Source organism: Hetaerina americana, unplaced genomic scaffold, assembly GCF_022747635.1.
Source record: "Hetaerina americana unplaced genomic scaffold, ioHetAmer1.1.p SCAF_5, whole genome shotgun sequence".
Classification (NCBI taxonomy): Eukaryota; Metazoa; Arthropoda; class Insecta; order Odonata; family Calopterygidae; genus Hetaerina; species Hetaerina americana.
Genome location: NW_027287095.1, coordinates 44,023,705 through 44,038,608, shown reverse-complemented (window position 1 = coordinate 44,038,608; position 14,904 = coordinate 44,023,705). Strand labels below are relative to the sequence as shown.

The 14,904-nt window shown below is 34.9% G+C and overlaps 1 protein-coding gene across 1 annotated transcript in view; it reads right to left on the bottom strand.

The window, feature by feature from the left end:
- Window positions 1–14,002, bottom strand: part of LOC139693648 (fatty acid synthase-like) — a 49,706-nt gene extending 35,704 nt beyond the window's left edge. Inside the window, exons 1-15 of the mRNA XM_071591888.1 lie at window positions 13,946–14,002; window positions 11,082–11,262; window positions 10,615–10,767; window positions 10,208–10,381; window positions 9,400–9,600; window positions 8,475–8,713; window positions 7,791–8,033; window positions 7,497–7,700; window positions 7,228–7,386; window positions 6,220–6,450; window positions 5,405–5,594; window positions 2,714–2,943; window positions 1,271–1,578; window positions 330–474; window positions 110–226 (exon numbers count right to left, since the gene is read on the bottom strand). Coding sequence (XP_071447989.1) covers window positions 110–226; window positions 330–474; window positions 1,271–1,578; window positions 2,714–2,943; window positions 5,405–5,594; window positions 6,220–6,450; window positions 7,228–7,386; window positions 7,497–7,700; window positions 7,791–8,033; window positions 8,475–8,713; window positions 9,400–9,600; window positions 10,208–10,381; window positions 10,615–10,767; window positions 11,082–11,262; window positions 13,946–14,002 — 2,832 coding nt within the window. The remainder of the gene's footprint in view (window positions 1–109; window positions 227–329; window positions 475–1,270; window positions 1,579–2,713; window positions 2,944–5,404; window positions 5,595–6,219; window positions 6,451–7,227; window positions 7,387–7,496; window positions 7,701–7,790; window positions 8,034–8,474; window positions 8,714–9,399; window positions 9,601–10,207; window positions 10,382–10,614; window positions 10,768–11,081; window positions 11,263–13,945) is intronic.
- Between the last annotated feature and the right edge of the window lie 902 nt (window positions 14,003–14,904).

The window sequence follows — 14,904 nt, the reverse complement described above, 5'->3', positions numbered from 1 at the left end:
CCTTGACCTAGTTTACATTGAAATATGAAAAGTTTGATTTGATGAATTTGGCAATAAATAGGCTGCCTTAAGTAAGAAAAACATTATACCACGTTATTTTCTTTCTTACCAAGTATCCAGTTGCAGGGAAGAGGTTTCTGCCATCAATAACATGCCCTGCATAAAACTCATCCTCTTCTTCAGCCAAATTTATTGCCACTGCTCTTTCTCCTGATGTAATTTTCTCCTACAAGTTGGAAAAACGAAGAAACAAAAATTGTTGTGTGCCTCAGTACTATACCATTATCCATAGTTCTGTAATATTTTGAGACCATAATGGAAGTACTCACCTCCATTTTGTATTCAGTGACAAACCAATCATCAGAATGTTCCCACCTCACTAAAGGAGAAATCATTGGTGTACCTCTACCTACTGGAAACTCACATTTAGGGTATAGACCAGCTGGGCGTGGTTGAGCACCAAGCTGATAAAGCCTAAAATAAAATAAGAAAGTATGTATACATGGTATGGAGTACTTTCCAGTGAAATTGGTTAGATTTACTTGGCACTAAATTTCTCTCTATGTGGCATTGTTTTAGTTACTAACCATTTATCAACCTGAGGTTTTTCCAAGATGATTCAGGGTTTTATATTATTAGCTGAACCTTTTAATAACTTAAAATACACACAAATGCGGTATTATTCATTTTGAGTTCTTATTTTCATCTCTGAAGTTAAGTTTTTACCATCAAATTAAGTTGTACCCACTTAGATTGTTGTAAATATTATATCTGAATCCTGGAGTTTTATGAACAATGTATATTACAATATACACCATTTTGCTAAACTTTAGAACTATGAACAAGGAAAAAATTTTACATAATCTAAAGTAATGGATGTTTTTAATGAAATATTAAACATTGACCTAAAATGTATGATAAGATTCTCCATTTGCATTGACACTTAATGGTAATCTGTTACCTAAGTTAATAAGGTCTATCCAAATTGCAATGGGAAAAATAAGAACCTAAATGATGCAAAGTTGTTAATATTTTTAAAATTATAGTATTATACTAATGTTTGAAAATATTTTTATGACCAATTTTGTTTGCATCAATAATTTTATTCCCTTCCATTTTGGAAAATTAATGTATAAAATTGAAGAAATCCCTACTGCTAATGGGGAATGTACTCCCCTTGCATTGTGCATGTACTCCCCTCATTAAAATAAGCCAAAGGACCAGATTTTTCAGTGATGGAATATTTTTTTTTTCAATTTTTCATACTCACTTTCCTAAAGCTCCTAGGAAAACTTCCAAATTATTTGGATGCCCGCGAGATGTTAGAGGCACATGAGCGCAAGATGATGGCAAAGACCGTCTCAAAACTGGTTGTAGGAGAGCATGTGGTGCTATTTCAATGGTAATTGCATCTCGTGGTATATGCCGGGTTGTTGCCTCCTCGAACAGAACTGGGCAGAGCAAATTGTTGGTGTGATATTCAGCAGAGGAAAAACTAGCCTGTGGCTCTCCCCACTGTGACTCTGGCACAGAAGAGGATATCCATAGCGGTGAACGAGCCTTTGACTCTGGAATTACCTTGGATAGCAAAAAAAAATCCCATGTCCCATTGTAGATAAAGCTATTCATGAAATTATTATACATATAGTGAAATAATGATAATTATTATTTTATCTATTCTACAATGTTGATAGTTATTATTTTATTAATATAAATTAGTCTGATGGAAGCTCGATATTAGCCATAAAATTTCAGCCACCACCTTCGGATTACTATGAATACAGTTATTATTTAATTTAGTGTAAAAGTGGGACCTTCTAATTGTGAATAAGCAACGTTAGGCAAAAACCCCAATGTTCCCCCCTAGGCATAGTATTGTGGACAATCTATCCAATGCATGTAGCTGTATGTTAGGCTGCAGGTGGAGAGTCATGATGGCAGTGAGAGGTAAGAAAATAAGTAAGGGCTGTACATTATCACCTGTGCTTTTCAACATATTAGCAGAAGAAGTGATAGGAGAATCATGGGAAGGCAAGATGTCAAAATGAAGATAGGTGGGGAGTACATCCTATCAGTTCAATTTGAGGATGATCTAGCTTTATTTAGGTATGGAATTGTAAATGGGGTGTAGAGGAGATAGTGAAAGTGACATGAAGAAAAACAAAAACAAAGAAGTTCTATGCATAGTAAGGAGGGAGAAAAGAGCAGCAATGGTGTATTAAATATTGGATAAGTGAGGTGGGATGCAGCGAAAGAATAGGCATGTTGGACAGAACGGAGAGAAACAGGAAATTGTGGGTTAAAAAATGATTTATCGTAGGGCAGTGTGTTAGAAGTATTCAGAATCATATGAAGTGTGGTTTAGATGTAAAATTGTTTTTTTCCCACCCATGACCCATTCTCTGGGTCCATCAAAAACATATCTTGACTGATGAACTACTCTCAATGATAATACTAATATGGAAACCCAAACCAGAGAAATTGACAACATTTATGAGGAAAACAGTGAGATGGAAGGAATGTAATCACCAAGTTCCCTTTTATGTGATGTTATATTTAATCTCCATTTATTCTCTAATTATCTTTTACTCTTTAATTAAATAAATAAGAGGAGGAGTTAAAACAATTTTTTTGATGTTATATCAATTATGATATCATAAGATATTGATTTTATAACACACTTTGCAAATGATTGAAGTACACAATGACTTACCTGTTTTAGATACTTTAGTAGAGTAGGACCAGCATTTGCTATGTAGCGACTATGATATGCAATGTTGGAACATTTGACTTCACGTGCAAAGATGCCTCGAAGACGGAGGTTTTCAACAAAAGTAGCCACTTGAGCAGCTGGTCCTGAAACCGTGCAGCTGTCCGTTCCATTGTGACAAGCAACATCCAGTTCTGGTGGGAGTAATTCCCTGACTTGTGTTTGTGATAAGCCTTTAAAGAAGAATTGATAAAATGAATTTTAGCTATTGGTTGCTTCACATTCCATGAGAAGCTTAAATGGATGTCAGCCTTTGCTACATATTCATTTATTTATCTTACAGCTTAGACTTTGTTGTCTTAAAGGCTGACTTATTAAGCAACTTGTAGCTATAGGATCTGATCTGTTGGATTCCCTACAGTTAGTATCATAAACAAAGAACCTTAAGCTAAGTTTTGACTTGTTCTATTAGACTATTTCATGGCTTGAAGTCAGTATTATTCCAAGTAAAATCTTACTGTAATACATAATATATTCAAGGCTCATTTAGTGCAAGGATGTGCTCGCAAGAGTCTTTTCACTTTCAAAATGTGTGTCAAATGAGAGAACTTCCAAGTGATATTTATGTACATAAGATAGAGGTATATTCCATATATTCCATCAAAACTCATTAGTTAAAAGCAATTACTAAATATGTTCTACTTGAAAGCTTTTGATAATTATTTTGTGATGATACTTATTATTATTACCATCTTAAATGCAATATAGACATTCATAACCATATTCTGTATTGAATGGTAGTTCCTTTTATAAACTTTGTCACAATTCCATTTTTTCTCATGATACATCATGTGAATGTGTGTTTTTTTGCAGTCATGAAGCGTTTGAACTTCATACTTTTCCCTTGCTCAAAATAATGGGTTGAACTGTTCTTTAAGAACTGAAGCTTGTGGGCAATGCCTCTCTAACACAGTCTGTTTAAAAAGAACTCTATCATTTAGTTCATCCCCAAGATTTATACTTTTTCATAAATTTTTTAGAGTTTTTTTGTTTCATGCACTGCACACACCTTTCCCTTTCTGCTCATTTTTGCTTGACTTCCTAGAGATACGCCTATAACAATGTAAATAGTACATATTGTGGGTGATGCTGTAATTTTGCATTCAGTGACTCCAATAGGATCTGGTTGGAGTTGACTGATCAGATGCAAATACAAGCAGAACAAATATCAGAAACAGTGAGTACCTTGATTCAATTTACAGACTATTGAACATGTTTGTTGAACCACAGAGTTTGTTGAACTATGGTTAAGTACCATTAGAGGAAAAAAATTAATTTGTAGGCAAAAGATCATTTTGTACGGTAAAGTAACATTCTTTATATTTGTGTCAAATGAGGCATGGCCATCCATTCTCTTTGAATGTAAGTGTTATACACTTACTTCTTGTAAACTTAAGCCCACATTTTCATACAATATTTATCCTTCTACAAAACTTTAATAAAAAATAATGTGTTTTCATTTTTGATGGAAATTTCCCAGAATTTCAACGTGCAAATTTCATTCTCATTAAAAAACTGAGTATATATTTATTTAATAAAAATTAAGGTCTATGTATTTGTAAAATATTAGGTACAAAAGTAGTTTGAAAAGTCTGTGGAAGGGCAAAAAGATGCCGCCATCCATACATACCAAAATTATTGGTGGCATTGCTTGAAGGAACATACACTTGAAGTTCGAGCCAGATTAGCCTATTGCTATGAGGTTTTCCTCCTTATGAGTATTCCTTATTCTATCAAGCAAGTTGAGTGATCTCCAAAATATGAATGAAAGAGAATTACATGACTAGGAGGCTATAGGAGAAAATTTATAAACATTATGGTGAATCTTTGTCTTTGATTAGAATGGTTAACGATTAGTTTCAAAATTTTTGGAGTTGCTGTATAAGTACCAGTGATGCTGAGCATTCTGGATGCCCGGTTGAGATCACTACTCCAGAAACCATTCATGAAATGGGGATGGATGATATAAGAGTGATGCATGAGATTGCTAATCTTGTTGGAACTTCTAGTGAATTGGTACATAATGGTTTGCGTTAACATTTGGACATGAGTAAGCTATCTGCAAGATGAGTGCCATGATTGTTCAAAATTTGCCAAAAACAAAGTCAAGTGACTTGTTCCAAGCTGGTTAGCATTTGTTACAATGAGATTACCGGACTTAAGGCATCATTTCGTGCCTGAAAAGAATTATTCATGAATGGAACATGATTGGGGCACTGGTACAAGCCTGAAATCAAGGGAGAGTCCAAGCATGGGGCCACCAGCTGGGAGTTTGCACCAAACTGAGTGAAGACCATTACTTCAGCTTGAAAGACCATGGCAAGCGTGGTTTTTTTTTAATTAATAAGAAATATTCTTCATTGACTCTTTAAAAAAGGGTCTAACTGATACAGGTGCATACTATACATAGTTATTAGAACTTTTGAAAACCAGGCTGTTATTGCTATCTTGATAAATTCTACATGTACATGTAAATTTATTTGTGTGTCAATTTGAGAATGAAGATCATTTTTATTAGTAAAATTAATGCAATAAACTAGCATAGGATCTGCCATTAAACCTAAAAAAAGTGATGGTTTAAGAACCCTTGATTAAGTTTTCCAAAATAATATAACTGTTAGCCATTGATCGTACCAACTGCAGCCATTGAACCAATGATGAGTGGAGTTTCTATTGAAGCAAGGCCTCTTGAATAAGCTGCCAGAATCATCTGCTGTGCTGTCAAGCACCCATCAGCATAAGCACATCCTAGTTCTCCCACAGAATGCCCAACTACACCATCCGGGCAAACACCTGCAGCTACCAAAGCATCTACTATTCCAATCTGGGAATTAAATATTATAGAAAGACATGCCATGAAGTAAATGTGTAATTTTTTCATCTGTATTTCTTGTGATTATCAAAAAAGGACTACATTGTTTAGAGATGTGAGCTTAAATAATATTTTTTATTGAAGCTCATTCTCATTTGGTACATATCCTTCTAATAATTCTATGGGCACATGTTTTTATCTTTTCAAATTCAGTTTAATTGCATGCTAGTATACTCTGGGTAGTAACAATCCTTCAATATTTTAAAGACATTGATTTTAAACTGAATGTTGAATTTTAAGAAAGTATTATGAAGAAACAAGTTGATTTACAATCAATTTCATTGGTAATTCAAATCTAGAACTCTTATTTTACGCTCCTTTACATTATTTCTCTAAGCATCTACTATGATACTGGTGAAATTTGTGGTATTTCAAACTAAATGAAGTGACTAACAAACAAGCTTTTGTAAAAGTGGCTAGTGATCTAGCATAAAAATATCCCTTGAATTTGACTGGTATTGATGAAAGATATTTTGATATAGAAGGAATGATTCAAAATATACCATAGTACCATGCACCAAGTTTTTGTCTTATAATAGAGAAATTAGAATTGCATGTTAATGAATTGGCTACAAACCTGCACTGCTGCAATGCCTACAAAGGAATTGAGGATGTCATCAAATATTTTAGGATCTGGGTCTGAGATGATCCTGTATATGTCAAGGCCTCTAGGTTTTAGAACAGCATCACAGGATGCAATTGCTGCTGCAAACACTGGCAGGCGAAGAAGATCTTTGCCCATTCCTGCCCATTGGCTGCCCATACCAGAGAATACAAACCATAGAGGGCGACGTGCTCCAGGATAATACTGAAGAATATGAAAGGAATTTGTGTTAGTAGTTATTTTGGGAAAGTCCTGACAGCAGAAACCATTTCTTGTAAAATGGATAAATAAACGATCACTTGAGAGAGGAAGATAATGACAGAACAGAGAGGAAGATTGAAAGTAATGAGTTGTAAGCATTAGCATGTTCTATGGTTAGTACTGAAAGGCAAAAATATAGCTGATTAGATTGTATTTGAAAATACTGGTTCCTTATAATTGGAGATAAGTATTTATCAAATATGTGAGAGGTATAAAACTGTCATCGTAAGCATTTGTAATTATAATTCTCAAAATGCATAGATGCATTTTGGGAATCTATTTGCTGGTTTCAATGCCAGTATGACTGATTGTTAGGAGGTAAACAGGGCATATCTTTTGAAAAGCAGGGTATCGCATATCTTCAAAATTAAATGACTAAGTTATTTAACATTTAAAAATACTTGATGGTAGTAAAAGGGAGAACATTAAAGCTGTGTCAAATGCACATAGTTATATGTATGTCCTGGCCCATGTAAAACTGAGGGGTGTTAATTGATTAATGACTTAGTGTTCTCCAATTGTGCAACTCAACTGTCATTATGATTTCATGAAAGAAACTGCAAACTCCTCTAGCCGTAACAAGTTATTTACAGCTATAGGAGTTTTCATTTTATTTTATCAACATATTTTATCACAAATTGAGAAAAATTAATAACTTAGCACTTGTCCATCTTCTCCTCTCCTGGGATGTGCATTTCTGAAATTCATTGGTGTGCCTACCTGTATATCCCGAGTTATTTTTTCTTCTGCATTGTTTGAGCCCTCAGGTCGTGGCTGAAGAAGGGTATGGCCCCTGTAAATATGGCCTGGAATGTTTGATGCATGTATTTCATGAAGTAGGGCTACAAGTTCTGGATCAACAGCTCTCATGGACTCAACCTATAATGAATTAATTATAAAAAAACATAATAAAATTAAGAAATGGCATTATTTCACTAAAAATATCACATCATGCGTGTTATCAGATTTAATTTTGTTGTAATCCATACCTCAGATAAAATTCTGTTCACAGCTTCCTCAGTTCTTCCTGAAGCAAGAACGAGTCTTGGCACTGCATCGCCATCTTCTCCTGTAAGTGGTGGCAATTTTATTTTCTCATTCCAGCGAAAGAGGACATGAGAATTTGCACCTCCAAATCCAAAAGAGTTCACTCCTGCCAGTCCCCCACTCCATTTCATTTTTTCAGTCACCACCTATGGTCATCAAGCATTTTAGAAGTTTGACTTTTTATTTTTCTGTCCTGATATGTTTTTAAGAAGGGGTATTACATATATTATAATTACCTTTACTCGGTTATCTGCCAATGCTGGAATTCCTTTTCTTTGGTCATGAAAATGTAAGTTGGGAGGAATATAACCAGTTTCCATTGCAAATAATACTTTGACAACTGAGCAAAGTGCAGATGCTGCCTCTGAATGGCCCAAGTTAGACTTTACAGAACCCACTAGAAGTGGACCTAAGGTGGCTGAATCCCGGGGCTTACAAAATACTTCATCAATAGCATTTAACTCTTCGGGATCACCAACCTGAGGAAATGAGAATTATTTTGTCCTTCAAATTGATTGCAGTAGGTGAATTACTACTTTTTAAGTTGCATTTTACTTGTACGTGACCATTTTTTAAATATTGAACTTATTTTGTCAACAAAATATTGGCTTTAAAAAGTAGCCATGGTCAACCAACAAAAAAAGAATGTCTATTCATTTTGAATCAGAGGAATTTGATCACCTTTATCCAACAAAGATTAGCATTTTCAGGGATACCATGTAAATATCAAGTGTATTAATCATTTAAATGTTACTTTGCAAAAATATTTAGTGTTATCTTTTGTTGCATAATTGTCTCTTATTTTCACCATGTTTAATATTTCAGAAACAAATCCATGGACCTCAAGACAGAGTCTTAAACAAATTTTATAAGAAAAGAGTTTATTGAGAAATCATTTGCAATTATGAATAATATCATACTTTTGTTCCAGTGCCATGTGCTTCTAGGTAACCTAAAGATCCAGGGTTAACATTGCACTCATTGTAGAACTCTTGTAGTAATTGCCTTTGTATACGTCCTGATGGATATGTAATTCCTTGTTCTTTATAGCCATCACAGTTGGTCTTGGCATGGACAACAGTAGCATATATTCGACGAGCATTGGTGCTTTTCTGGAGGAATATCATTGCAATAGTTTCACTTCGGCAGTAGCCATCAGCTGAGAGTTATTGAAGAAGTGCCATGGAATGAAAGGTAGGTAATCATTAGTAGTATAAAAGTAGTATAATCAGAAATTAATATTATAAATAGATGATACCAAAACATTTTAATAAACTTTGTAATTATTTACCTATTTCATAAAGTTAAGTTTTCTTAGGGACGTGGAAATATCTGCTGTTAAATATTTGTTATCTAAAATATTCGTGAGCTGAGACATTTTAGTTCAATGATTTCTCAGGTATTGATTAAATTAGCACATATGCTACAATGTCATTATGCCCGGCTTGTATTAATATGATGTTTTCAGATATTATCATTGTGGGATTGAATTGGAATGTACGATTTAATGGAAATCATTGCAATATATTAGTGATCCTGTGCAAGTCATAATTGGGATTGGTCCTCTCAAGGATCAAAAATAAAGGTGGTGTGTGATTTTGTTACCCCATCCAAGAGAAAAAATAGCAATCTTATATTCAGGCCAATTAAGTCTGAGGTGACCCACACTATGGAAGACTTTTTTATTGTTCATCTGTTATAAGTGATATGGTAGGATGAAAAAGTAATTCAGGGCAAGAAATTATCAAAATTCTTGAGGCCAGGAATGTTCTTTAGCTGTTATTACTTTGACTCCATATTAGCCATGTTGAGCTATAAAATAATACCAATTTTAAGAATGATTACCTTTCTCATCAAAGCTTTTGCATCTTCCATCTGCACTGAGAACTCCAAGTCGAGAAAATTGCATGGAGATATATGGGTGAAGGGTGAGATTACACCCACCCACCAATGCTGCATCACACCTTCCATCTTGAATTGCACGATAGGCATGTTCAAGTGCATACATACTTGAGGAGCAAGCAGTGTCCACACAGTAACTTGGGCCTAAGGAAGTAATAGTCGGAGACAATGTTGCTAATTTCAATATGATGCCAAAAATAGCTATTAAAAAAAATTATTTTTTAATATTTCACTCTTATGAGATACTGCAGTTCATACATAGTTTTATCACACTTTTTTATCTGTGAAATGCATTCTATGAGTAACATATTTGGACGCATGGCCACAGATTTTATTTTAACAAATAAATTTGCCTTAAGCTTAATGGCAATATTTATAGTTAAAATAAAAGTCATAGTTTTCAAGAACCACCTTAATATGAATGATTACATTAATATAATTAGAGGGGTGGTTTTCAGTACATTTATGATATAATTAAAATTTTTTTTCATATCTTATGCAGACTTGTAAAATATTTTAATGCAATTATGAATAAAATTGGTCAATACTAATTTAATGAAGTCAGAATGAGACTGAATTCTTCACTGGATAGACCTCGATTGATTTGTGACTGACCTTTTCTCAATCTGATGCATTAGAACAAAACTATGAATAGGAATTGAAATTAAGTGGCAACTTGGCTAATAGGCCACTTCTTGTGGTCACTTGTAGGTAGTAAAATAAGAGATGTATATTTCCAAAAAAAATATACCTGTGATTCCTAGCCAATAGGAAATTCGGTTGGCAAGCATGGCACGGCTGCAACCTGTTATACCAAATCCATTGATTTGAATGCGTTCATAGAACCAGGTCTTTTCACTTTCACTGAAGCATGCACCAATGAAAACACCAGTTTTGGTGTTACGAAGGGTGCTGGGGTTTACACCTAAGGGTCAAAAAAAAGTTAGAATTCAACATCTGATGTTTGTTCATTCAGGCTCTTTTATTGCCGTAAAAACTACACATTTAACTCATAAGAGGAATTATGGTTGAATTTGTTTTCTTTTAACATATTCATCTTTGCTGCCTCTTTATATTTATTGTCCTTAAATTAAATGATTTGATTTTAGAATAACTTGCCCATTTCTCCTTTTTATATCATTAGAAAAGCAGCATTACCTGCATCCACAACTGCTTCATACGCGAGCTCCAAAAGAATTCTGCACATGGGGTCCATTGTATGTGCCTGCTTGTAGTGGACTCCAAAAAAGGATGCATCAAACTTGGTAAGGTTTTTCAATTTTCCAGTTCTCTGAGGTATTTCTGGATGGTCTTTGAAAGTAACACAAAAACAATAATTGATACTATGGATCTTACTCTGGATCTCTGACTTACTTTGAAACACAATCTACTTCTTTTCATGAATATTTTAATTAATTTAAAGTCTAAATAGTGTCTCAAGGCTATGTGTTAATATGTTGAAATTCCAAACTCATGGCTGGTTTCTGATGGAATTTTATTAAAGTCATCTAATGTTTTTCTAATTATTAATAGAAATGCAATGTTCATAAGCATGAACTTCAGGTATTCAGGGGTAGATTAACATGAATATAAAGAGATTAATAATCTCTTGCTTTCAATCTTACCAAGTTTCCAGCGGCGGTCATCATCTGTGACTAGGTCAACTTTATCAAATAACTGGTCCCTCAGCTGGCATAAGTCCTCTGATTCTGGGAACTTCCCAGCCATCCCAGAGACCACTACTTCAAATGGCATTGAAGATGACATGATGTCAGCTATCACTTTCTTTGTTTCCAAGACTCTACCCTGAAATAATAGATGATAAAAACGAATCTTTTGATAGAAAGCCATATGTATGCCCATAGGATGAGCACCAAGTTATCACGTGCAAAACCCAGAAATCCTAATATATAACACTAAACAATGGTTGACACATTATGGACTGTTCATATTTCATGCAAAGATCATGCTTTTAGGGCATATTTAAAAATGAAGTGACCTGCCTCGAAAGGGAAATGGTCTTATGGCAATTTCACGTGGAGAACTGCGTACATGCCCTTTCATGAAGTTATTGCCTTTAACCATATTCAGTGTGTTTTGTCATGGACACCAATCTTTATGAACTGGGTCCAAATGGCAAAAAGTTCAGTAAACTGCAGAGTATAATCCTGAGATTAGCTAACTGTTACTGCATGATGCATTATGTCAATGGGCCATTTTTCCACTTTGCCCTGATGAAAATATCCAGTGCAGGTAATGTGATGGAAGTATGCAAGAGGGAAGAGCATAGAAAATATGAGAGAAGCTCAAACTTGAACATCAACTAATAGGTGGTGTGCAGGTAATGTGCACTCAGTAGTATGTTGTTAATGTTTATTGAGACTAGACTAGGATTAATATCCCCAAAGTGAAAGAGTAAAAGGATAACAGATGTGAATTTTGTTTGATCAGTCGGATGATATTTGTCAAAAACTGCAATAACAGTAGCATAATGAATTATAAGATAAATAGGTAAAGCTTAAATATAGTCAGCCAATTTCAATTTAGAAGGAGTGGAGGATTGCATTTGTTGGATATAGAGACAGGAAATAATACATGTTTTCGTTGAAGAGATGTCTGTGATAATCTACTTGACAAATAGGAAATAAGCTAAAATAAAGTAAGAAATGTGGAAGATATGCTTCTTATAATCATTTTCATACCAATAAGATGAAAAATCATAAATGCAGTAATCAACCCAAAGGTTGGTTTGGTAATGGATGGTAGAGTTCACCCAGTAATAAGCCGGATGGTGAGTGAAATTCACGCATCAGGGTAGGGGGGCTACTTTCTTTCCCTGTGCCAGCTATGTTTTCCCAGGAAGATCAAATACCAAAAAAAAAATCACACAGCTTGAGCATAGCTGAGGGTTTCCAGGGTGCCTGGGCATTGAACCTGGGCCCTCCAGTCAGTACCCAAAGAATAGGGCAAGTTTGAGACATGGCTGTGGATACTGTGGAGTACAAAAGGAGTTTTATCATGATGTTATTTTTTTTAAATAAGCATAAAAATTCATGTCCTTCATGAAATGAATGCTTCTGATTTGAAAATATTTCGATTTCTTTATTGATATATTTTCTCTGTAAAAAGTAATTTGAACATATCATCTTAATGCAGGATTTTTTTTTAATTGGAACATTGGACATTTTTTAGTTCAAATGTGTTCTGCTTTCTTCACTTATTATTTTTTTAAGAATTTGTAGAAAGAGACTTTCACGGATTTGTTCTAATGTAGTTAATCCAACAAATTAGCAATAATTAACGCCACATAATATGTTCAACAGGATATTTTCAGAATTAAAAAAAAAAATTAGGAGGAGTTGAACCAGACAAATCACCCCATGTGGGTCGGATGTTAAAACTCTTCAAAAGGGAAAAATTAAAATGAAGTAAATCTCTAGAGTAAATGCTGTTGGCAATTACTGATCATATCATGGCACTCTTGAGAAACAATTTTGGAGTGTCCCACGAAACACATGCACTAAGGCAGGAGTGCAATGACATGAAATTAACAAGTGCTGAATATAGCAAATTAGTCTTTGTGTGCAGATTTCACGAAGCATTCCCCAACCACTGCAGGCACCACTTGCCTGAGTTGTTAATGAAATGGAATTAAGTCAGTCTTTAATCTGCAGGATAGTTTAATAAATTAGGATTCATCTGAAATCTACTTACCTATATTGTGACTTACAGTTATACATTCAGGGTATGGGAACCAGTTCATACCTCCTTACCACATTGCCTAACTTTAGGTGCTTAAATAGGATTCATCATATTGGAAACTGAAGCTTTGAGATAGGTACCATTTGTATTAAACATGTAATTTTAAAAGGGAACAATGAGTTTGTGATGAGTGATCTTAATCCCTTCATTTCTTCATAATTATTGGTATGTGTAAAATGGAATAGAGCCTCAGAAACCCTAGAGGAAAAGTGGAATAGGGTGGTTTCCTAAAAAAAATTTAATGCCTTAACTGAATAAATGTACCTCTTGAATGATAAATCTACAGCCATTCCACTGAAAGATGAAAAATTTACTTTTTAGAATTAATTGATTGAAAATTTGTAGTGACTTGAAAATAGTCTGGGGAACTGGAGGTTGTGGAAGGTAACCCACTTGACATCACAAGTACCAAATGCCTTAATAGGCTGCTAAGCTTCAGCCTTATATGCAATAAAAATTCACTCCAAATATTTCAACACAAGCCTTACAAAGAGAGATCAGACTTTGAACTGTGGAGCATAGGGTGCTGTATTGATTTGATTTTTTTCAAGGGAAGTCATTTCAAACCAATACTAGAAGTAATTTTTGCTGAAAGTGGAGACCTAAGGTCTTAATAGTATCCTGAACTAAATAAAATTTCAATTTTTGCAGTCCTTTCACACACACACACACAGGAACGCATCTTATCTCTGAAGTTTATAGCATTTTAATGTGTGGGCCTACAAACGTATCCAGTGATGGGCACTCCACCCAAAAGGCCTTTGAGAAAAAAGTTTGTGTCCATGACGGGGACACATTAAGTCAATTAATTAATTTTCATCCCACTCCATGGATTCTGCACATAAGAAATACGTGCACTCTAAACTCATGCACAGAAAATATGAAAAATAGATGTGATGATTCGCGGAGAATTAATACTTGTCAGGCATCAGCACACATACAAACACAATAATACACAAGTGTCACCTATCAGTACATAAATGCCTATCATTATTTTTATAGTCTTGCCAACTTGTGTGTTGAATATGTGTTCGTGATTGCTTGTGTTAGTGAGTGTGTGTGTTTGAGTGTGAGTGCAATCCGTGAATTTGATCCCTGAAATCAGAAATACGAGGTATGTCCGAAAAGTATACGACATGGTTTTTTTTATTATATTTTTTATTGTGAGGGTGTTGTGCTCGACGAATTTGCTCCAAGAGGTCAGACGATCAACAAAGAATATTACGTTGAAGTTCTGAAAAGATTGCGTGATGCCGTGAGAAGAAAACGACCCCGTCTCTGGTCAAGCGGGACTTCTTCATCATGATAACGCGCCAGCGCAGTCATCAAACCTTGTGCAGCAATTTTTGGTGAAATACAAGATAGTACAGCTTCGCCAGCCTCCGTACAGTCCCGACATAGCTCCCTGCGACTTTTGGATGCTCCCAAAATTGAAAATGGCACTCTAAGGAAAGCGGTTCGACGACATCGAGACGATTCAGAGTAATGCGACGCGCGAGCTGAAGGCCATTCCAAAATCTGCGTTCAAGGACTGCTTTAAGACGTAGAAGCACCGCTGGTAGCGTGTGGTTCAATCAAATGGGGACTACTTCGAAGGATGTCACGGCCTGGATGACGAAGATTAGCACCAATGGGAAATATGAACGCAGATCGCATAGTTTCGGCCACACCTCGTAATATTCTTCA